Source organism: Macaca mulatta, chromosome 11 (genome assembly GCF_049350105.2).
Source record: "Macaca mulatta isolate MMU2019108-1 chromosome 11, T2T-MMU8v2.0, whole genome shotgun sequence".
Classification (NCBI taxonomy): Eukaryota; Metazoa; Chordata; class Mammalia; order Primates; family Cercopithecidae; genus Macaca; species Macaca mulatta.
The window spans coordinates 6,851,273-6,876,334 of NC_133416.1; the positions used below are offsets into that span (position 1 = coordinate 6,851,273).

General features: G+C 47.4%; 1 protein-coding gene across 5 annotated transcripts in view; it reads right to left on the reverse strand.

Annotated features, from left to right (window-relative positions):
- Positions 1 to 22,095, reverse strand: part of ANO2 (anoctamin 2) — a 393,019-nt gene extending 370,924 nt beyond the window's left edge. For 3 of the 5 annotated variants that reach the window (XM_077953328.1, XM_028829182.2, XM_077953329.1), the window contains exons 1-3: positions 4,476 to 4,816; positions 2,255 to 2,439; positions 691 to 1,017 (exon numbers count right to left, since the gene is read on the reverse strand). In XM_077953328.1, coding sequence (XP_077809454.1) covers positions 691 to 957 — 267 coding nt within the window. In that variant the 5' untranslated portion in view covers positions 958 to 1,017; positions 2,255 to 2,439; positions 4,476 to 4,816. Of the gene's footprint in view, positions 1 to 690; positions 1,018 to 1,595; positions 1,787 to 2,254; positions 2,440 to 4,475; positions 4,817 to 22,030 lie in introns of those variants that run through there. The other 2 variants (XM_077953330.1, XM_077953326.1) reach the window with 2 other exon arrangements.
- Between the last annotated feature and the right edge of the window lie 2,967 nt (positions 22,096 to 25,062).

Below are 25,062 nucleotides of genomic sequence, written 5' to 3' on the forward strand. Positions count from 1 at the left end.
AAGGAAACTAGGTCTTCTTCCCAAGGAAACCATATGGAGAAGGCCACCAGATGTGGCCTGAGAATGTGAAGAAGAAATTTCTTGCCTTTAATGTCTAACTAGGCCAACTCCCAACTCCCACAGAACAGATTGGCACACCACCATCACCCCACCACTACTACCTGGAATCCCCCAGGCAGGACCACTAGCAATATAAGACTGTTTCTAAAGTCCTTGGGCAAGAAAATCTGGTTTCTCCAGGCCCAGCACAGTGGTTCATGCCTGTAATCCCAGCACTTTGGGAGGCCGAGGCAGGCAGATCACGAGGTCAGGAGATCAAGACCATCCTAACATGGTGAAACCTCATCTCTACTTAAAAAAAACACACAAAAAATTAGCCGGGTGCGGTGGCGGGCACCTGTAGTCCCAGCTACTCGGGTGGCTGAAGTAGGAGAATAGCAGGAACCCAGGAAGCGGAGCTTACAGTGAGCTGAGACGGGGCCAATGCACACCAGCCTGGGTGACAGAGTGAGACTCTATCTCAAAAAAAAAATTTAAAAGAAGAAAGAAAGAAAATCTGGTTTCTCCAGCAGAAAAAAAAAGTCCACCTGCCGAATAAAGCCGAGGCTCTCTGTCAGGTGCACTCTCACTAGGAGCCTGGTTCTGCGGTGCCACTCCATCTACAAGTCCCCGGCCACCCGCATGACTCACCTCCAAGTCCTTCTCAAGCTCCAGTCCAGCCTCCATCAGATTGTGCTCAAATTCCTCCCGCTGCTCCTTCCTCTCCTCCTCCAGGGCATCGAGCGGCCCCAGCTCAATGTCACCTGGGCCCCCAGCATGAGGCTCCTTGCCTGTCTCCCCATTGGAGACGATAGCCAGCGAGTGGCCAGGGAAGCCTTGGGCCAGGTGCATCCCACGTTTCCGGTAGTGGTAGGCGAGCACATAGTCGACCTTCCTCTGATTGTCATGGAAGTGCATGCGGCTAAGACGGGCTTCCAAGGACACAGGCTCATTGGCATCCAGATAGTTGTTGATGACCTGGCCAGAGAAAGGAGAGGCAGGGCAAGGTCTGGTGAGTAAGGGCTGAGAGCAGAGGAGGCTGATCTATGCTCTGGGCTCAGGGAAATGGACTCAGAAGCAAGCCCCTCAGGCCCAGAGGCCCCCAGTGCCTCCAGTAAAAGGACCAAATGGCCTAAGTTAATCTGTCATGCCAGCTTGCAAAGCCCTCCACCCACCTGTTGACAGTCTGGGCACTGGTGCCTTCACACATGCTCCAGCATCCATGCACACACACACACTCACACACAGACTGTACCTGCAGCAGCAAACCCCTCACAACCGCACCTCCTGCCTCCACACAGAGCCACACGCCCACGCCTGCACACACACATGCAAGCACCTGCAAATGCACACACAGCCACCTCTACCCTCGTCTCCCTGCACCAGCACGCCTGCACCATACAGGTGAAGGGGCCTGTGTACACATGTATCTACCCGAGTGCACTCTAACACACACACCCCCTTCCACAGGCACCATGGCCCACACACACTCACCTCTTTGCAGATCTGCACCACTGCCTGCCAATACTCTACATATTTAAACACAGAATACTCACAGGCAGGTTCTCTGGATCCATTGGAACAAAGACCAATTTCTAGTCACCTGGCCTGCCCCCTACCCTCCCACCCACGGGAATTCACCAGGCACTATTCACAGCCCCACATCCTCCTCTCCCGCCACTGGTGAGGACCCTGTCAAAGACAGCAGCAGGGAACTGACTTCTGCTCTCTTCCACGCCAGAGGTGGGGAGGTGGAAAGAGGAGGAGGAGAGAGAACACGGTGAAGCAGGGGAGGGACCGGCCTCTCCCCGTGGGTGTTTCCCTGTTTATTACTGGTTTGAAACTCAGCTGCCTCTGCAGCCACCTGAGAGGTCACCTGGGCAACCAGATGAAGCTCCAGGCACAAGGGAGAGACTCAGAGCCACCATAGCAGAGAAGGCTCAGGCTTGCAGGAGGGGACCCAGGGGGTCTACAGACCAATTGGTGGCATCAGCTGGCCTCCCGTGCCTTCTCCTTTCCCGACCCTCCTCTGACCAGAACAGGGCACTGGGAAAGTGTGCCTGACTTGGAGACAGAAGAGAAAAGGCCCTACCCAGGCCTCGCTCTTTCACTCACACACGTGCTCCCAACTGGAGGATGCCCTGGTCCAGAGGCTCCTTGGGGGCCTCAAACAGGGCCGGCCTCTCCCCCGACCCCACCCCTGCCCAGTACTCACAGAGCTGCTGCGGGCACTCTCTCCGCCGCAGGGCTGGCCAGGATCTCGGCTGGAACTGCCCTGCAGACCTGGGGCCCGGGGACCTGGCGTCTGGAGATACTGCTGTCCGTGTTTGGGGCCCTGGCCCCCTCTGGTCCCTGCCTGAGGGCTCAGCCGGCGTGGGGAGCCAGGGAGCAGGGGAATATCTGTGAGAGGGAAAGACAAGGGACGCAAAACAGCCTCAGATAAAGGAAATCCAAGTCACTGAGGTACTGAGCGCACTCACACTAGCCCTGAGAGAATGGCCCATTTTGCTTCACAGCTGCCTCCTTGGTTAGTCCCTACAGCCCAGGTTCACGCTGGCCACAGGGGAGGGAGCATGGAGAAGGAAGTGCAGCCCCCAGAATGCATACACACACACACTCACACATACACACTCTCACACACACACACAATGTACACACACACACACACACACTCTCACACATACACATACACACACATACACACTATGTACATACATACACACATACACATATACACTCACACACACATATACACACTATGTGCACACACACACACAATGTACACACTCACACACATACACTCATACACGCTCACACACACATACATTCACACACATATACACACATACACTCACAGCCATATACACACACACACATATACACACATACACACACATATATACACATACATATACACACACACAGAGCCATATACACACACACATATACACACATACACACACATATATACACACACACACAGCGATATACACACACACACACACACACACACACACAGCCTGGAGCCACCAGCAGGAGCTCCTTCGGATCAAGGTTGTCACAATCTCTCATAATCCCCAGACAAGAAAGGGGTGGCATCGAGCAAGCCGGCGGGGGGGCGGGGGGGCACTGCCTGGAGAGACACCTTGAATTAATACCAAAGGCTTAGGCTTTGGGCCTCTCCTGTAGGCAGCAGCACCAGCCGGCACCCTGGCCAGCCCCCACCTCCCTCGGGGAGAGAGCAAGGACAGACCAAGAGGGCCCTCTGAACGACGGAACAAAGCACTGTCCTTCAGTGTCCTTTCCGGGCCCTCATACACCTGCTGCCTCTACCCAGGCCCCAGAGGTCTGCAGTCCCTTCTCAGCACGAATGCAGGACCGCTTCAGAAAAAATCCAGTGTCGCCCCCTTAAGGGAAAGGTCCCCAGTAGGTGATGGAATGACCGCATGTTAGAATTGGAGGGAACTGAGGATCAGATACTCCAGCTGCACTTTGCACAGACCCCACTGGAACCGGTGAGTTGCCAAGGTCTCAGGGCAGGTGAGACTCAATCTATCCTCTCCTCTGAGAAACACTTCCTAGCAAAGCAGCACGGCCAGTGCCCAGGCTGAAACCTCAGCTCTGCCACTGGCCAGCTCTATGACCTCTTTGTGCCTGTTCTCCAGCTGAAAAATGAGAATCTCACACTTGCAGGATTGCTGTGAGAATGAGAACAAGAGATAAGTCCTGCAAAGCATCCAGAGTGGTGATGAGCCTGATGGCACGTGATCAAAGGCTGTGATTAGAATCGTCAGTGTTTGCATTTTAACCTCCAAGTGAGCAGAAGTAACACCTTATGCCTCCAACTCAGTCCTAAGCACCTGCTCAGTGAATGAACGAACAAAAGGCAACTCTTCCGGTCTGCTGAAATAGAACTCCTGGCCCTTTGCCAACTTATGGAGCAGTCCCTTAGGTGCTCAGCCCTCCAACACAGTTTAAGGGGGCCTAGAATATTCGGTCCCTGCACTTGACAAACATAATCTCTTTATGAAGATAGAGCTGACATGCAGGAAACACAGTTGTGACCAGCAGAGGAACACTTTCATCATTCCCTTCTATACTGTGGGCTCTAGTCCACACTGTGGGAGACCAGAAAGACTAAGAAGTCAAAGCCGGCTTCTGGGGTAATTGAGCCGGAGCTGGGTCCTGGAGGGTGGGTAGCTTCTGAACGGCCGGGAGGCAGGGGAGGCACTCCCTAGGGAGACAGCACAGAAGGGCAGGCGTGGGCATGCCTTGTGGGAGGAAAACGAACACTCAGGACCCCATATCACTCTGCCGAAAGGAAAATATTAAGCTGAAAGCTGAGTCAGGCAAGACGCTGCCTTTCCTTTTGTTCCTAAGCAGACAGCTGCAGATAAAAGGCTAGATAGCTCCACAGGCAGCTACTCTATACTCACCTTGTCCAAAGCGCAAGACGAATACATCATCATCAATTCCCTAACTGCTCCTTTTCTCTTGCAACACGCAGATTCCCACAGACTCCTTCTTTCCCCCGCAGCCTGCTCTTCCCCATTAAATACTGAAGCCCTCAAAATTGTCTTTGGAGAAAGACACAGACCTCTCTCCCAATCACATCCTTAATGTTGGCAAAATAAACTAAATTGGTTGAGGCCTGTCTCCGATATTTTTTGGTTTACATGTGATGGGGATCAGGCTCAGGGCTCTAAAACAGGGGCTTCCTCCCTTGTGCTCCATCTTGCCTCCTCCCACTTCCCTTGTGCCTTTCTGCATACCTGCGCCCCCAAGTGCCTGAGAACAGAACTTGGAACTGAAGGACTCTACCCCAGAGAAGACCTCGAAACCTCTAGATGAATGTTTAAAAAGCTCAAGACCACTGGATACGTCATGGGGGAAATGATAAAGATGATGTTCACTCAAGGGCCACCCTGCCCTGGCAGCTACATTCAAATTTGCACCCATGGCTCAGAGTAGCTCAGATTCAAGGGCAATACAAAGCTTTGGTCCGGCTGCTGTCCAGGAACCACCATCCCCTAAAGGTGCCACCTGGAGTTTGAGGCTGACATTCAGGGCCCTCACTAGCCATCGCAGTCGCTCCCCCAGCTCGCTCGCTGACACACAGATCTGGCTGCCTGGAGACTCTGCTTCCCTTCACTCTGCCCCGCAAGTGATTAGAGCACAGCACACGGTTCAGCCATCCCAGTTGTCCTAGCTCGGGAGAGGCACTCCAGGCAATAAAGACACAAGGGAGCCAGCTTCAGACGTGAGAGGAAGGCCAAGGGGAACGTGAGTGATGCCTGCCCTCAGGAAGGGTGGGGCAGGTAAGCATGCACCTTGAGAACTCCCTAAGAAGCTTAGAAGAGGTGAATGAGGTCAATGGGAAGGAAAGGCCATCGTACACAGCCTGTGGAACATGTCACCCATTTGGGAAGAATCTTTCCTTCATTCACCATTGCCTTGGCTCTCCTTCCACGCTGCCTTGAACAACAGATCCTTGGGTGACCACAGTGCCATGAGGGTGGGGGCATGGCTTACCCATGTCTGGATTGAGGAGATGGATGTTCTCAAGGCTGGGGCCTGGGCCTTTCTCCACATGCCAGCTCTCTCCCTGGGCACTCTCAATCACTCCACAGACCTTCATTGTCACCTATTGCTGACGACATCTGCAGGCACCAGGTCCACACATTCCCCTGCCTGCTCAGCGTCTACACTTGGATGTTTCCCAGCCCCTCAAAGTCAACATGTCCAAATCCAAACGTATGATCTTCAAAACAGGATTCTTTTTCAGCATTTCCTGCTCCTGCAAATGCTCCACCAAACATTCAGTCGACATGCCGGAAATCTAGAAGCAGTCTTGATAGCCATTCTTCCTCATGACCCATATCCAATTTGATATCAATCCTATAAACTTTACCCCTGAAATATCTGCCAAACCCCTCTGTTCTTTGCCCCTCTATAGTCCCACCCTAGTGCCAGCTCTCAGTCTCCTTCACCTGGAGGACAGTGATGCCCTCCTAACAGGTCTCCCTGCTCCCTGTCCCTGTTCCCCATGAGGCAGCCAGGGGTCCTTACAAAACATCCATCTGGCCATGACACCCTCAAGAGCAGAAACTTATGGGGCTCCCATGGCTTTCCGGCTGGGACCCTGCATACTGCCCCCCCAGTCTCCACCCCCTCGCTCCTGCTGGCTCCCTGGGGTCCGCCATACAGCTCTGCTCTAGCACACCATGCTCCCCAGCCCAGCATCCTACATGCATTCTTCCCTCTGCCTGGACCATTCTTCCCTACACACTCCTCAACTAGTTGTGGGCCACCTTTTTTTTTTTTTTTTTTGAGACGGAGTCTCGCTCTGTCGCCCAGGCTGGAGTGCAGTGGCGAGATCTCTGCTTACTGCAAGCTCCGCCTCCCGGGTTCACGCCACTCTCCTACCTCAGCCTTCAGAGTAGCTGGGACTACAGGCACCCGCCACAATGCTCGGCTAATTTTTTTTTTTTTTTAGTAGAGACGGGGTTTCACTGTGTTAGCCAGGATGGTCCCGATCGCCTGACCTCGTGATCCGCCCGCTTCGGTCTCCCAAAGTGCTTGGATTACAGGCGTGAGCCACTGCACCCAGCTGGGCCACCTACTATTTTGGTCCTTAGGGACCCAGAAAATCCAAAGCAATCCATTCTTGTTTCAAAAAGCTGCTAATCAAGGTGTAAGACCAGAATATTCAGATACTACTAGCAAAGCTAATTTCCTTCCAACCTAGACATGAGTAAGGTTCCACAAGCTGGGTGGTGCAGGATTGGGAGGAGGTGCAGGCCACAAGGACCCATGTGATGTTGTCGGAGGAAGGCCTCACCACCAGCACCCTGCCCCAAGACAAGCCCTTTCTCTGAGCTTAGTTTTTACTTCCATGATTGGGGAAAGGGGGTCATTATTATATGTTTTTCTCATAAAGTGGGTGTGATGATACAGTAAGAGAAAAGATTAACACTCCTTGGAAGTACATGAGCTATGAACAATGCACAGGATAATTATCAAACCCTACTTCCTCTGTAGGGTGAGAACAGAACTTGGAACAGAAGGACTCTACCCCAGAGAAGACCTCGAAACCTCTAGATGCACGTCTAAAAAGCTCAAGACCACTGGATACGTCACGGGGGAAATGATAGAGATGATGTTCACTCAAGGGCCACCCTGCCCTGGCAGATGGAGGAGGTGCTGCCTCCTTCATCCGTCTCTTCTCCACTTCATTCCAGTTGCTCTGCTTCAAGTCCCTGGAATTCCCTTTCTCTCCCAGCCCACTGCCTGCTCACCATCCACTTCTTCCTGGAAGCTTCCCCAGACTAAGCAGGAGAAGCACTGGCTGTCTGTCCCCACCATTAGTACAAGTGGATTTACTCATCAGAGATGACCACACACTTTTTAATCCTTTAGGTACAGTCTTGGCTGTTTCATATCAGTAGCCTCAGGCAAGACCTCTGTCCATTCTAATTGGAGCCAACCTCACCACCTTGCAGGACTGCAGGTACCTTAGGTCACTCTACAGAGGCAGATGAAGAAGGGGCAGGATCAGAGACATTGAGAGAAAAGAACAGAGACTGAAAGATGGAGAGGCCCAATCTCAATGAAAAAATAAGTGAAGCCTGTTTTCAGAGTCTCCCTGCACCAGTCCTTCCGAAATCTCCTTCCTGAGCCTGCCCAAAGCCCCTCCTCAGCTTCTGTGCCCCGTATTCCACCCTCCCCTGTCCATCTATCATCAGGGCTTCCAACGACCGTTTCCTCATTTAACCACTGGCTCTGTTGCTAATCAGCTAATTTACACCAAAGTACAAACAGCCCATGCTGATGTCCTGTTACTGGTAAAAAGCATTCTGAAAACATTAAAGGGTTCTGCAGATGGCAGGAGCCCACATGCTGATGAGGCAGAGGTCATAGCCCGAAGGCCTCATCTCTAATGGGTTGAGGGGAAGGGGGCTGAAAGGCAGGAGTTCTGGCTGGGACCTCCAAATAATGCTACATCCCCAGACAGTCTGGCAGGAGCCTTCAAGGTCACTGCATAGGCCGAGAGCTAGAAAGGCCCTTCTGAACAGGGGAGAGGGGCAGGCACAGAATGTGGAGAGCTGGTAAGAGTGAGAGAAGCTCGGGCATGTAGCTGACAGTGGAAACACCAAAGCCAAGGAGACCAGGAGACACAGGCAGGAGCAAGACAGGGCCAGATTGTGCAGACAAAAGGCAGAAAGTGAGCTCACTAGGCATGGAGCGGGGGGCAAAGTGAGTCAGCAGGGACCTAGGCAGCTTCCAGAGCCTCCAAGAGAGACCAGCGGCAGGAGTCATATCCAGTTAAGGTGTCCCGAGGGAGCTGGACTTCCAGACAGTTGGGCTTTTCCTCTGAGTTTCCCTCTTGGCATCATTACTGTCTCATTCCTAACTCTTGGCGGCTGAAGTATGAAGGGCCCTGAAATGAGGGGCCACCTCTGTCCCCAACCTCCCAAAACCACTGCTTCCAGCAAAACCAGACAGGCCCAGGGCTGCCCTGCGGGGAGACAGAGCATCTGCACTGTCTCCCAGGCTTCTGTACTAGTCTACTTTCCTTCCTCACTAGTCTGCTTTCCTTCCTCACTAGTCTACTTTCCTTCCTCACTAGTCTACTTTCCTTCCTCACTAGTCTGCTTTCCTTCCTCACTAGTCTACTTTCCTTCGTTACTAGTCTACCTTCTTTTCTTATTAGTCACTTTCCTACCAGTCTTCCTTCCTTACTAGTCTACCGTCTTCCCTTATCGGTCTTCCTTCCTTGTGATTACCTAGGGCTTGATAGAAGGAACCACATTTTGTTTAGCTTAAACTCCAAATGTTTTATATAATGCCAGGCAAGTTAAATGGGTCTGCAGTGAATGAACAGAGATGTGGAATATTGCATATATATCATCCCCACCCCAACCTCCTAAAGAATGGTCAGTTGCTGTGCTTGGAGCCTGGCATGATGGTGTGGGTAATGGGGGCATAGGGAGAAGGCAGCAGTGGATGAGTGTTGGGAGATGAAGTGGTCCAGACAGGTAGGTGCGGACTCAATCATGAAAGACCCTGTATGTCATATACAACAATTTGGTCTTCATCCTAAAAAGAGTAGGCAGCCATGGTCCTGCTGAAGGCATGCCCTGGTAGGAGCCTCAGAGAGACCTGGGTGCTTTCAGATTTGAAGGCCCTCCCCCTGAACCCCTCCTCAAGTGCCCTGGTCACTTCCTTTCAGTTAGAATCAACATTTACACCCAGGTCTCATCCTGCTTACTGCATGAATTGGACCCAGGACAACAGCCAAAATTTGAAGTTCCTAGCTTAAAATTTGGGCCCAATGGTCCTGCTGATTACCCCACCCCTTGCCCCAGAAGTCCTGTGGGAAAGCACTTTCCTCAGCTTGTGTGTGCAGCCACAGTAACAAGACTGCCCTCCACTTCCCTCCACACACACACACATAAAATCCATTTGCAAATCTGCCTCTTGGGCTCTGCTTGTCTTATAGCCTTGGCCCAGAATTAGCCCTCTCTCTCCAATGCACAAGCCCCCCTTTCCTGATGATGCCACCACCACAGTTTGCAGCCTTGCCTTGTTCCCCTTTGATAGAAGCAAGCTGGCCTCCCTACTACTAATCTTGCTTCTCTTCCATCCTGGGCTCACACCACAGCTACCATTACCATTTTGAAACAATCTCACCAAGTTATTCCCATTCTGTGGCTTCCTACTCTTCTTAGGATGAAGACCAAATTGTATATGACATACAGGGTCTTTCATGATCGAGTCCGCACCTACCTGTCTGCACCACTTCATCTCCCAACACTCATCCACTGCTGCCTTCCCTCTATATCCCCATTGCATACACCATCATGCCAGGCTCCAAGCACAGCAACTGACCACTCTTTGGGAGGTTGGGGTGGGGATGACACATATGCAGTGTCTCACATCTCTGTTCATTCATTGCAGACCCATTTAACTTGCCAGGCATATATATAAAACATTTGGAATTAAAGCTAAACAAAATGTGGTTCCTTCCATCAAGCCCTAAGTAATCACAAGGAAGGAAGACCTATAAGGAAAGAAGGTAGACTAGTAAGGAAAGAAGGTAGACTAGTAAGGAAAGAAGATAGACTAGTAAGGAAGACTGGTAAGAAAGTGACTAACAAGAAAAGAAGGTAGACTAGCAAGGAAGGAAGGTAGACTAGTGAGGAAGTAAGGCAGACTAGTGAGGAAGGAAAACTAACAAGGAGATAATCTCCAGAATGGGAGGAGAGTCAACATGGAAGTATGAAGAAGGATCCATGGAAGCAGAAGCCCTCAGCTCAGACTAGAGCTGTCAGGGAGGCTCCCAGAGGACACGGTTTTTGCATGCATCTAGAAGAATTAACCAGGCATCTACCAATGGCCAAGGGAGGAAAGGAGACTCCAGGAAGAAAGGCAGTGATTGTATGATCCATTGTAATAGGCCTCGGGCCTGGCTGGTTGAGATCATGGCCCTCCTGAGAGCAAGGACTGCCAGCCTCCTCACCCTCCTTTTCTGCCTGCAGAGTCCCCAAAGAGGGCCAGCTACGTGGTGGGATTTGAGGGGCACAGAAAGGGCCCCACCTGGTGTATAGTGCACACTTCTTAACATAGCCTACAAGGCCCATGGGAAGTCTTGTCAAACTTCCCAATGTCATCTCCTGCTAGTGACTCTCCACTTGTGCACACACAGCCACACATGCACAGAAACTCCAGAGAAAATGAACTGCCTGCAGCTTCCAGAAGGTGATCTGCTTTGTTATTTGCCCTTCTGCCTCTAAACTTCTCTCCCCAACCACATGACCACCCCAAATTCCACTCTGTTAACAAGGTTCACAATTTATTATAATGTGAAAAGATTTTAAGCAAGAGAACAACATAATTAGATTACATTAGAAAGATGTCCCCAGCTATAGTGAGGATAAATAAGGTGTCAGGAGAAGGATGGATAAATGGATGGATGGGTGGGTGGATGGACAGGTGGGTAGGTGAATAAATGGATGGACAGATTTCTAACTGCTTTTCTGATACAGGTACCCTTTACAAAATTCACAAAATTTTATTTCACTGGTCACACCACTACTCAAAACTTCCCTTGTCTTGAGGCTTATAAACAACTTGGCATTCAAAGACTTACACAGCTGGCTGTTACGTGTCTCTGCTGCCAAATCCTTCCATCAGACAAGAACATTCCTCTTTAGTCAAACCTGTCCCCAGACTAATACTCACTTTGTGCCTCCACTTATGCAGTTACTTGTTTGGCATGTCCTCTCCACTAATCTAAGTCATAACCAGTTAAAGTCCTACTCCTATACCAAGCCTTCCCTAACCACTAAAGGAAGTCCTCTAGAAGTTCAGAAGATTTGCCTTTTATATCTTTGTATTCCTAGCACAGGACTCTGGATGCAATAAGAGCTCTAAAAGCTTTTGGAGGTAACGATGTAGGGAATTGAGGAATCCTTTCTTATGAGTGAATTTTGAAACAGGATGGATTCCCCTGTGCTGAACTGAACATAGAACTGCCCTGCTAATAACAACTACAACACTAATCACCAACACCTTACATGTGTCAGACACTGTTTTAAACGCTTTACATGTATCACTTGATGTAATCTTCACGATAACCCTGAGGTAAGTACCACTGTTGTTACCATTTTCTGATGAAGCAACTGAAGCACAGAGAGGCCAAGTAAGTTGTCCAAGACCACCAGCACACTCAGTTTACACTTTTCACCACTAAGCAATGCTGTGCAAAAGGAAGATGAATGGCCAACATTACTTGGCAAATCCCTTCCTGACTGGACATTCTTAACATCCCTCACCCTTTAAAAAGGCCTTTTTACAAATAGCATTTATTATCAACGATCAGACTCAAGATCTTAACAGTTAAGACCAAGAGAATAAGAGAGAATTATCTGATTGAGAATGTGATCAAATAAGAAATTCATTTCAGGAGGTACTTCTCTCAATGACAAAATTTACAAATTGGGACTTGGATGAGTTGCCTAAATGAAACCTACTCACTGGCAGCCCATCCTACACTGTAGTTTGGAGTGTGGCTGATGAGATTAAGGTATAAATGCCCCTCCTTATATGTCATGAGGAAGTAGCCAGTATACAACATAAAATTGGTCAAAACTGGTCTGTTCACTCATTAATTATCACCTGTTGTGCAACAGATTTGCTCTGTTTGCTTTTCCATTGACATCCTGGGTATATCCAATGGGTTCCCTCCGTGTCCCTCGTCACTCTCCACCACCCATAAACATCTCCCATCTCCTCTTCCTGGGTGTAACCAAGATTAATGATATCTTTCTTATTCTCATCTCTCCGAAGAAGAAACAGGTTTCTTCTACCCAAAATGGACTGGGACTGATGTTAAAGCCTAAAACAACTCTTCCAATCATAGCTCCCACTCTCAGGCTACTGAAGTTTTTGGAATTGGGTGAGATGCTGGGGGTTATAGAAGGATGCAGCAGACATGAGGGATAGGAACAATCCTGAGAATTTTGTAAAATATCCCAAATATATTTACTTAAAATCTGTAGAAAAGTGTTCAGAAAATGCCTCTGTTATAGCTTTTTTAACTGGTATGAGTAAATTCATATTGTATAGACAGTGAGCTTAATCAGCTAGTTGCACACTGCTTAAGGACAGGCATAGCATAGTACCTATCTTGTTCACCACTGTACCCTAAGCCCCAAGCATATGGCCTGGCACATAATAATCTTTGAGGGCAGCCAAGTGCCTTCTTAGTGTGTGGGAAAAGGAGGTTCAACAGCAAACATCCACCACTATGGTAATACCATGTAAAAGTCAAGAGAATTGTTCATAAATGCACTGGAGACACCCCTAGGGACTCCCATCATTACTGGGTCAGACTTTAAAGGTGACTGGAGATACCATAATAACTAGTGGGTGAAAAACTTGAGAAATACATTTTTAATTTTCTTATAAGTTCTCTTCCACCAGGCTACTGTGGCCTAGCCAAATGCAGATCGCTCTTATGCTTGTGGTTTTGGTGTAACATTAAGAAAACATCACGTAGACCAAGGTTGTGAAGATTTACTTCTATGTTATCTTCTAGTTTTATCGATTTAACTATTACATTTACATCTACGATTCACTTTAATTTTTATGTATGAGTCCAACTTCATTCTTTGTATATGACTCTGTAGTTGAATTCAACATAATCAAAGCTCCAGAATTTTTATAGAATTTTATTTTTATAGAATGTTTACTTGGATGCAACATAATCAAAGCTGCAGAATTCTATACCATAAAGTGATGGGCACTTAGGTTGTTTCCATATCTTGACCACTGTGACTAATGTTTCAATGAACACGGGAGTGCAGATATTTACCAGGTAGTGATTTTACTGCCTCCAGCATACACCCAGAACAGGAATTTCTGGGTCATGTGGTGGTTCCATTTTTTTCTTTAGCAACTTCCAACTGTTTTCCACAATGACTGCACGAAACTACATTCGCACCAACAGTGTATAAGGGCTCCTCTTCGTCCACATTCTTTCCAAAAGAGTTATCTCCTGTCTTTTTTATAATAGCTATCCTAACAGGTATGCGATGACATCTCACTGTAGTTTTGATTTGCATTTCCCTAATGAGTGGTGATGTCGAGCACCTTTTCATTTACCTGTTGGCCATTTTTATGTCTTCTTTGGAGAAATACCTATTCAGTTCATTTGCCTATTTTTTAATTGGGTTATTTGTATTTTTGCTATTGTGTGAGTCTCTTATATGCTGTGAATATTTTCTTATCTGATATATGGTTGTCAAATATTTCCTTCCACTTCATTGGCTGCCTTTTGTTTCCTTTGTCTCTTTTTCATGGATCACTTAAGTCTACTTCTTTGCATGTCTAGTAAGTTTTATGGTATACTGGACATTGTGAGTGATAAAACATTATCTTCCTATCAAGAGGGTTAGAAATTTTTTTTTTTTTTTTTTTTTTTTTTTTTACTTTCTAGCAGGAAGTTCAACTATGGGCTGATCACTTTGAGCTTATGTAGGAGTGTTATTAGCGTATGTCGTGGAAAATCCAAGGTATGTCTCAAGAGGCTCTAAACTGTCTTCCCTATTGATCTTTTCATGCTTGGCCTTAGTGTTCTTCAGGGACCATCCAGAGTAAATTTTTCTCTACTGCATGGTTCTTACTCCTAAAACGAAGCCCCTGGAGGTCTCAGCTACACACCTGGTGTGTTAGGACATGTGTGCCAGGACATGTGTCATGAGGTCTTGCCACTCTGGCTGGGATGGACTTTCAACATATCCCAGTACCATTCGACCTCTACCATTTCCGTTCTGATCTCAACGCTGCAGCGGCGTCTCTCTGGCAAAATTCGTATGCCTCACCCTGTGCATGTGAAGCTTAACTCTTAGCCAAGGACTCAGGAAGGGTCCCCAAAGAGCCCTCTGGGCACTTCCTTTCATACACATTCCTCCTGTGTTCCTCATAATTTCCAGTCATTTTGCTGCTCCAAATTTTTGTCTCTGTCTTCTCAGTTCAGTGGGATCCTTTCCTCCATGTGGACTCCAGATCCCTGAACCCCAGTAAATAGCCTGCACTCAGAGGGCTAAGTTTCCATTCTCTCAGGGATTGTACTTCTGTGCTGATGCTTGTTCAGTGCCTGAAAATAAATTTACGTATTTTTCCAGTATTATAATGTATGACAGAATGTCTATCCCAGGACCAGTTATTCCATTATTTCTGGAAGCAGAGGTTCATGACAGTCAGGTATGTAATCAAAAGTTTGTTAGCGAAGTTTCAAATGGAGATGATTGGCAAGGGCCAAAAATAACGGGACTCTTTGATGCTAATTCAAAAGTGACCCTCATACTTTATAAAAGAAAGTAATTATATTATTTGACATGGAGTTTCGTTCTCTTACCCAGGTTGGAGTGCAGTGGCACAATCTTGGCTCACTGCAACCTCTGCCTCCCGGATTCAAGTGATTCTCCTGTCTTGGCCTCCTGAGTAACTGGGATTACACCTACGTGCCTGGCTAACTTTGTCTTTTTAGTAGTGATGGGGCTTCACCATGTTGGCTATGGTTGGCTAGGCTGGTCTCGAACTCCTGACCTTAGATGACCCGCCTGCTTCGGCCTCCCAAAGTGCTGTGATTATAGGCGTGAGCCACTGCACCCAGCCTATTTTATTTACTTATAAGATAAGCTAAGGGCCGGGCACGGTGTCACATGCCTGTAATCCCAGCACTTTGGGAGATCGAAGCAAATGGATCACCTGAGGTCAGGAGTTCGAGACCAGCCTGGCCAGTGTGGTGAAACCCCGTCTCTACTTCAAAAAAATACAAAAATTAGCTGGGCGTGGTGGCAGGCACCTGTAATCCCAGCTACTCAGGAGGCTGAGACAGGAGAATCGCTTGAACCCGGGAGGCGGAGGTTGCAGTGAGCCAAGATTGCACCACTGCACTCCAGCCTGAGCAACAAGAGCAAAACTCTGTCTCAAAAAGAAAAAAGCAAGATAAGCTAAGATCCCAACACCTTTTTTCTTGTCCTGAGATAGGCCACAGGAGCACCTGTAACCAAGGCCAATACTTTAAAAAAAAAAAAAAAAAACTTTGTGGCCGGGCAAGGTGGCTCATGCCTGTAGTCCCAGCACTTTAGGAGGCAGAGGCAGGCAGATGATGAGGTCAAGAGATCGAGACCATCCTGGCCACCACATTAAAACCCTGCCTCTTCTAAAAACACAAAACTTAGCTGGGTGTGGTGCACCTGTAGTCCCAGCTACTTGGGAGGCTGAGGCAGGAAAATCACTTGAACCCGGGAGTTGCAGTGAGCCGAGATGGCACCACTGCACTCCAGCCTGGTGAGAGAGACTCAGTCAAAAACAAAAAACAAAAAACACTTTGTTTCCTCCAGAATACTTGATTCAATATAATCCAAAGCTCCAGAATTCTAAACCACAAAGCATAGAAGAGATGACTTTGCCTAGAAGTTTTTGCTCCTCTCTTTTCAACATTTCAATTTGAGCACCTAACTCATTGAGCACCTACCATGTGTCAGGCTGCAGTAAGGGATCAAAGATGAGTTAGATCCATCCTCCATCCCTGCCTTTGAGTATCTCTCCCCACCTGTGGTATGCAAAAGTGCAAGGTGGGTGAAATCTGTCAGGTTGGTGGAAATTTGGGAAAGGCTTTGCTGAGCAAGGCTTAGAAGTATGGAGATTTGACATGAACAGTCTCTCAGTGGACTGGGTTAATGCTCTTATAAGTAATTTACTATTATCCACACTAATGGTGAAGGATACTATGAGTCAGAGTAATGCCCAAGCTAGTTGATATGACAAAAAAACACACACACACACACACAAGAATAAGACACAACAGTTCATTTATTGCTAAAGTAATAGTTCTAGGTGGGTAAACAATTTGGTGGGATGGCTCTTTTGCACCATTGCTTTATAGGAACGCAGGGTGATGGAGCCTCTGCCAACTTTAACAACTTCCAACATGGCTCTGGAAGTTGCCAGTCCTGTTTTCTGAAAGGTAGAAAGCGCATGGAGGAACAGGCAAGGAAGGCTTCCAGGGGCCAGGGCCAGAAGCAGCACGTCACTGTTCAGATTCCTTTGACTAAAATTCAGTGTCATAACTAATTGTAAGGGAGGCTAGGAAATAAGGTCGAGCCATGTGTTCAGGAAGAAGAGGAGAACATGGATTTTGGTAAGCAGCTAATTAGTCTTTGTCACAGAGGCCTACCGAAAATGAAAAGCTTGGAGTGGCATATTCACACCTTATATTGTGTTAAAGTTACATATTTCCACATTTGTCTCCTCAAGTAGGCTCTGAGATCCAGTTCAGCACCCAGGACAAGGCAGGGATATGGTAAATGCTTATTAAATGTTTTTTAAACGGATGGATGGATGGATGGATGGATGGATGGATGGATGGATGGATGGATGGAGAGCTTGTGTGACAGTAGTTGGCCAACAGATTCTGTTGCTTCTTGAGGCTCCTTCTGGAATGCCACATATCGATGTTGTCAATTTAGAGAAAGATGCTTGCCTTCCAATTGATATGGGAGGTGGGCATGCCTCCAAGTACACCTATAAACTGGATCAAATCGTTTAGGCACAAGTTAACTACATTCAGCAACATTGAGCATTTGAATTTAGAGAGATTGGTGTAGAACCCATTCCTGCACCCTCCGATTCTTAAACTGGTATTATCATCGGTTCTCTAACGTATGTTTTAGAAGTCGAAGAGCCACACAGAAGCCGTCCAAGCGGAAGGTCCTCCCCATCACTGAGGCACACACTTCTAAGACCAGGAAGCCTAAGCACGCTCGGGAGGTTGCAGGCAGAGGAGCTTTTCCTTCTCCAGTGACAGGCTTGTCTTGCTCCTGTGTTCATGCAAAACCACAATAACATACTACTTCACATCCATGAGGATGGCTATAATAAAAAGATGAATAATAACCACTGCTGGTGAGTTTGTGGAGAAATCAGAACCCTCATAAATTGGTGGTGAGAATGTAAAGTGGTACAGCCACTTTGGAAAATAGTCTGACAATCAAAGTTAAACGTATGACCCAGGAATTCCTCTCCTAGGTATGTGCCCAAGAGAACTAAAAAACATGTACACACAAAACCTTGTACTTGAAAGTTCATAGCCGTATCATTTATAGTAACCAAAAGTAGGACACACAAATGCCCATGGACTGGCAAATGGATAAACAAAATGTAGCCTCCCCACCCAAGGAAATATGCTTCAGCTATAAAAAACAATGAAGTACCAATACATGTAACAATACACCTTTACCTCGAAAGCATTATGCTAAGTGAAAGAACGCAGACACAAAACGTCACATATTGCATGGTTTCATTTACATAAAATGTGTAGAATAAGCAAATCCATACAGACAGAAAGTGGATTCGCGGTTGCCAATGGCTGGTGGAGGGAGGAAAAATGAGTGACTGCCATTGAGTGTGAACTTTCTCTTTAGGATGATGCAAATGCTTTAAACTAGATTGTGGTGATGGTTGCATAACTCTGTGAATATACCAACAGCCACTGAACTGGACAACTTTAAAGGGTAAATTTTATGGCATGTGAATTGTATCTCAATAAAGCTGTTTTTCAATGGAATTCTTAGAATTAAAAATTACGATTATGAGAAAGAAAAATCCATCGGGTGGGATTAACAGCAAACTGGAGATAGCAGAGAAAGGATTAGTGAAGTTAAAGATGGATCCAATAAAAGTAATCAAATCTAGACAGCAGAGAACTAAAGATTGGAAAAATTTAACAGCACCTCAGAAACTAGTGGGGCAATACCAAAGAGTCTAACATTCATGTGACTGGAGTTCCACAAAAAGAACAAAAGTAGATCAAAAAAAATAGTTGAAGAAAAAAAATAAAAATAAAAATAGTTGAATAAATAGTGGCTAAAGTCATCTCAAAATCTGATAAAATACAGTAACTTGTAATAACACATTTAAGTCCAGCAAACTCAAGTTAAAAAACAAAACAAAACAAAAAAAAAAACCACACCTAGGTACATCAGAATCAAAATACTGAAAACCAAAACTGAATATCAAATCCTGAAGACTACCAGATTAAAAAGAGATTATACATTAATAAGATAACGAAGAATATTTAAATATGAATCTAGGCTAGCTTCTCGTCAAAACAATGGAGACCAAAAGAGTGATACCCAGAGGGCTGGGGTTGGGGGTGGAAAAAAAGATGTCAAATCATTCGTCTGTATCCAATGAAGTATCCTTCAAAAATAAGGATGAAATAAAGACATTTTTCATAAAAACACAAGCTGAGAGAATGTCACCAGCAGAACTGCACCTCCAGCAACGCCACAGGATGTTCTGCAGGCTGAAGGAAAGGGTAACAAACGGAAGTGCGATTAAGAACTCTTCCTGAGGGAGTGCCGCGAATCCCTTTCTTACACAGGGAAGGAAAAAGAGACTCCGAGTCACTGCTCCAAATGGACTATTAGCCATTGAGAGTTCCCTATGACTAAGTCACTACTTTTAGGATTACAGGTTTAACTTAATTCGTTATGATATACATTTCATGGTTTTCAAATAGCATTTTTTAAAGTGTAATGGGGTAGAATGGACCAGAAAAGACTAAAGCAAAAACATCCCTCTTTTAAAATTAAAACCAATACGATAAATGCCCACGTGATAAATAATACTCATTTTAAAAACCTACTAACGAAAATACAGCTCATTATGTTGGGCAATGTCTTACATCAATATCACCATGAACTCATGATATTTTAGTGCAGATAAACCAGTCTCCTTTTATTAGATATTGAGAGCCATGTTACTTACTGTCTTCAGTTTCCCTTTGAATGCCAGGAACACATGGCCTGAGCCACAAGATCCACACGACCTGGCTGGCTCTTACCTCTCTCCCTCTTGATCCCTCTGCTGTAGCCCTTAGCTTCCCCACACTATTCCTCCACAACCCAAGCATCTCCTTGCCATGGGTTCTTTTGCCTTTACTTCCTTTGCTAGATAATTCTCCAGATATCTGCAAGGCTTGTTCCTTCATTTAATGCAATCTCTGTTCAAATTCATCTCCTAAGAGAGGCCTTCGCTAACCACTTAGTTACTCAGTTATGGAGAACAGACATTTCTCCAAAGAAGATATATAAACAGCCAACAAACATGAAAAAATGTTCAGCATCACTACTCCATCATGGAAATGCAAATTAAAACCACAATGAGATACCCCACCTTACTCCTGCAATAATGGCTGTAACTAAAAAGTCAAAAATTTTAATAGATGCTGGCATGGATGTGATGAAAAGGGAACACTTTTACACTGCTGGTGAGAATGTAAACTAGTACAACCACTATGGAAAACAGTATGGAGAGTCTTTAAAGAACTAAAAGTAGAACTACCACTAGATCCAGCAATCCCACTACTGGGTATCTACGCAAAGAAAATGAAGTCACTATATAAAAAAGACACATGCACATGTATGTTTATAGCAGCTCAATTTACAATTGCAAAGATAGGGAACCAACTTAAGTGCCCATTAACCAACGAGTGGATACAGAAAATGTGGGGGGTGTGTGTTTGTGTGTGCGTGTGTGTATGTATGTGTATGGAATACTACTCAGTCACAAAAAGAAACAAAATAAGTCTTTTGCAGCAAATTGGATGGAGCTAGAGGCCATTATTCTAAGTAACTCAGGAATGGGTAACTAAATACCGTATGTTCTCACTCATAAGTGGGAGCTAAGCTATGAGGATGCAAAGACATAAGAATGATATCATGGACTTTGGGGACTCAGCAGGTAAGATTGGGAGGAGGGGTAAGGGATAAAAGATTACATATTGGGTACAATGTACACTGCTTGGGTGACGGGTGCATTAAAATCTCAGAATTCACCAAGGAACTTACCCATGTAACCAAAAACAAAACCCTGTACCCTAAAAACTATTGAAATTTTAAAAACAAATTGTAAACAAATACAGATGAATTCTATTGTGTACTGGAGGCAATGATGCCCTCCCTAGCAGCCCAATACCTGCTATGCATGTGTTCTAGTAATGTCATACATAGGGTGGGATGGGATTCTCTCAGCCCACAGAAAGGGCCCACAGAGCGGGTACTTTCCAGAAAATTAGGTCTGTTACAGAAAATTATAGACACAGTCCACAGTAGGCCCAAAAGCCTCTCACCTTGCAGCCTTGCCCCACAATGGAAGATGAAAAGATGGCACACCTGGAAACTCGACTAGAACTTGAGGTGTGTGTTTGGATCCCACCTTTACCCCTCACACAGCCTCTACAATCAACCAGCAGAGTGGCTCTGGTAACTACATAGCGGCAACTCAGAGAGCAGAAACAGTTGCTTGAAAGGAAAGAATCGGGTAATTGGCTCCGGAAATGATGGGTGCACTTCAAGACACACTGAGAGGAGCAAATGAGCCCTGGATGCCCAGCAGCTGAGCCAGGGTGACAGAGCTACTGGGCAGGGGCTCTGATGCCAGGTCCCAAGGACAAAAGCCAGGCAGGTGGAGGGTCAAGAGGACCACAGTCCTCTGGAAGCACCTTCACCTTGTCTAAGATCCTCCCTCTACCTGCCACCTGCCTTTGGGCTGAGATCTGACCTTGCTCAGTGGGACCTTCTGTCCCAGACGAGGTTCCACATGGTCCCGGGGTGGTATTTCTCCACGTCTGCTCACAAAGTATCAGGACTGTGACTGACACCACCTCCCAGTCCACTCGGCTCATTGTTCATGCCAAAGCAGCGAGCACATCCCTCTTTATGCCTCTCTCAAGAATTACCAGAAACACAACACCCGACAAAGTTCCCGTCCCAGGCAAAGTCAGTCCTGCCCAAAAGCAGTAAAATAATGTCTTCTTTCTCCATACTCCAACCTCAATTTGCTTTTCTTCTAAGAAAAGTCCCCGAGGAAGGTATAGCTGTGTTTCCCTGCAGTCTGGGGTGTAAATGACTGATCTTGGAATCCTGCTTTGGGGTAAGATACCGGAAGACACTTCCGAAACTGAGAGGCCACTCCAGGGATGCCAAAGTCAAATATGTTCTGTTCTCAGTGGACTGTTGCCAAGTTAAACCCACTCCGGCTGCTTGCTTACTTATTTTTCACTCACCCACAGATGCTGTAGGCTAAGCATCCCCAGGACTTGTAACAACGAGAGGCAACATCACAGAGGTGGGGACTGGTAACCAGTCACAGAGAAGCGGCCGCCCCACACCTCTGTTGTCCTACCTTCCCTCACCTTGATTTAAAAAAAAAAAAAAAAAGTCTCGGAAATTACATAGACGTCCCGCAGAGTCCCTATCCTGGGAAAACGGGGTCAAACTTCGCGTACCACCCTGCCCAGGCTCCCTTGGGGGTCACTAATCCCAAAGGGTGGGAGTTCGGATGCCACCTCCTTCACTCCCTCCCTCCTACCACCTGTCAGAAACCAGGACCAGGGTCCAGCCGGGAGACTCACCGCGCGGCCCGGGAACAGCCATGGTGTGGACGCAGACCCCGCCGGCCTGCGGCCACGCGCTTCTGGGCAGGCTTATGCCGCCGCGGGGCTAATTCCATCGCGCTCAGCTCCGTCCCGGCGCGTCCGCCCCTCGCCGGCTGCCGCCTCCTCCTCCCCCATCCCTCCCGGCCGCAGGCGCCGCGCAGCCTGAGACCAGCTCTCCCCGCTGCGCCCTGGGCGCCCGGGCGCTGCCAGCTGGGCGTCAAGAAAGGAGCGCGGTCCCGCAGCCGGGTTGAGTCCAGGACACACTCGGGTCCGTGGGGCTGAGAGGCGAGACAGTAATCACTCCCTGCTCCCCCAAGCCCGGGGCGACGCCCCACAACCTGCTTCAAGTGTAAAAATTCAGCCGGATTATCTCATGAACTGTCTGGCTGATTAGTTTCCAATCCCGCCAGCAAAGCCTCCTTCCCGCCGCCCTGAAGAGTCATCCACTGTCCAGGGGTCAGCCCTGGGGCAGGAGTGGGGGGCGAGCCCCTGGACGGCGGATCCCCCCACACCTGTCTTCACAGTAGGTGGAGACCAGCTGTCCTCACCTTCCCCTAGGTTAAGCAGGACAAAAGGAAGAGGCAGGGAATAGGTGCACAAGCGACCGCAGAACAGAAAGAGGGGCTGCTAGAGGGAGCAGGAGGGGTCCGTTTTATAAGAGCTCTCCCATGAGACACTAGGAGGGTTAAGGAGGGTTGAGGGCATAGATTATGGAAGCTCCATCCCCAGAGGGCAAGAGGAGTGCCATCTCCCCAGGACAGTTCAGGTACCTGGGCAAGGGCATGGGAGGGAAAACCTCCAAAGGGCCATTCTGCATGATGGAATCTGCAACTCCAAGATGCCCAGAAGTAAAACAAGTTCATTAACACCGTGGACCCCCAAAATAAAAAAGCACAAGTATGCCATTTGTGATCACTGACCTTCAGGCATGAAGATTTTCTCTCCTACATTGATAAGGTAGGCTGGTCATGATAGATTCCACTTTATAGAGAAGGAACCTGGGGCAGTACAGTCGAGGGCAGAGCAGAAGGAAAACCACAAGATGTTAAGTCCCAACCCAGGGCTTTATTCCACCCACTGCAAGTACTACCAGCTAATGCTTCTACAGGACTTCCTCTCCGCCCAACACCCTTCTCAATGCTTTCCCTACAGTAGTCATTTTAATCCTAACAATAAGTATATAAGGCAATCACTGCAGTGTGCCCATTTTACAGATGAGAGGACTGCAGTGTTAAATGTCAAGTAATGAAAAAAAAAGTGGGCGGGGGGGCACCCAAGATGGACGAATAGGAATAGCTCCAGCCTCCAGTTCTCAGCGTGAGCAACACAGAAGACAGGTGATTTCTGCATTTTCAACTGAGGTACCGGGTTCATCTCACTGGGGCGTGTCGGACAGTCCATGCTGGTCCATGGGTGCAGCCTGACTAGCAAGAGCTGAAGCAGGGCGAGGCATCGCCTCACCTGGGAAGCGCAAGGGGGAAGGAAATTCCTTTTCCTAGCCCAGGGAAATTGAGACACAACACCTGGAAAATTGGGTTACTCCCACCCTAATACTGCACTTTACCAAGGGTCTTAGCAAACGGCACACCAGGAGATATCCCACACCTGGCCTGGAGAATCCCACGCCCACAGAGCCTCCCTCATTGCTAGCACAGCCCTCTGAGATCTAACCACAAGGCAGCAGTAAGGCTGGGGGAGGGGCACCCACCATTGCTGAGGCTTAAGTAGGTACACAAAGCCACAGGGAAGCTCGAACTGGGTGGAGCCCACCACAGCTCAAGGAGGCCTGCCTGCCTCTGTAGACTCCACCTCTAGGGACAGGGCATAGCTAAACAAAAAGCAGCAGAAACCTCTGCAGATGTAAAAGTCCCTCTCTGACAGCTTCAAAGAGAGCAGTGGTTCTCCGAGCACGGAGGTTGAGATCTGAGAACAGACAGACTGCCTGCTCAAGTGGGTACCTGACCCCTGAGTAGCCTAACTGGGAGACATCCCCCAGTAGGTGCAGACTGAAACCTCACACCTCACATGGCTGGGTACACCCCTGAGACAACGCTTCCAGAGCAAGAATCAGACAGCAACACTCGCTGTTCAGCAATATTCTATCTTCTGCAGCCTCCGCTGCTGATACCCAGGCAAACAGGGTCTGGAGTGGACCTCAAGCAAACTCCAACAGACCTGCAGCTGAGGGTCCTGACTGTCAGAAGGAAAACTAACAAACAGAAAGGACACCCACACCAAAACCCCATCAGTACGTCACCATCATCAAAGACCAAAGGCAGATAAAACCATGAAGATAGGGAAAGAGCAGTGCAGAAAAGCTGGAAATTCAAAAATCAGAGCGCATCTCCCCCTCCAAAGGAATGCAGCTCATCACCAGTAACAGAACAAAGCTGGACGGAGAATGACTTTGATGAGTTGAGAGAAGAAGGCTTCAGTCAAGCAAACGTCTCAGAGCTAAAGGAGGAACTATGTACCCAGTGCAAAGAAACTAAAAATCTTGAAAAAAGATTGGATGAATGGATAACTAGAATAATCAATGCAGAGAAGACCATAAACGAACTGATAGAGATGAAAACCATGACATGAGAACCACGTGACAAATGTACAAGCTTCAGTAACCGACTCGATCAAATGGAAGAAAGAGTTGTCAGTGACTGAAGATCAAATGAATGAAATGAAGCGAGAAGTGTAGAGAAACAAGAGTAAAAAGAAATGAACAAAACCTCCAAGAAATATGGGATTATGTTTATGTGAAAAGACCAAATCTACGTCTCATTGGTGTGCCTGAAAGTGACAGGGAAAATGGAACCAAGTTGGAAAATACTCTGCAGGATATCATCCAGGAGAACTTCCCCAACCTAGTAAGGCAGGCCAACATTCAAATTCGGGAAATACAGAGAACGCCACAAAGATACTCCTCGAGAAGAGCAACTGCAAAACACACAATTGTCAGATTCACCAAAGTTGAAATGAAGGAAAAAATGTTAAGGGCAGCCAAAGAGAAAGGT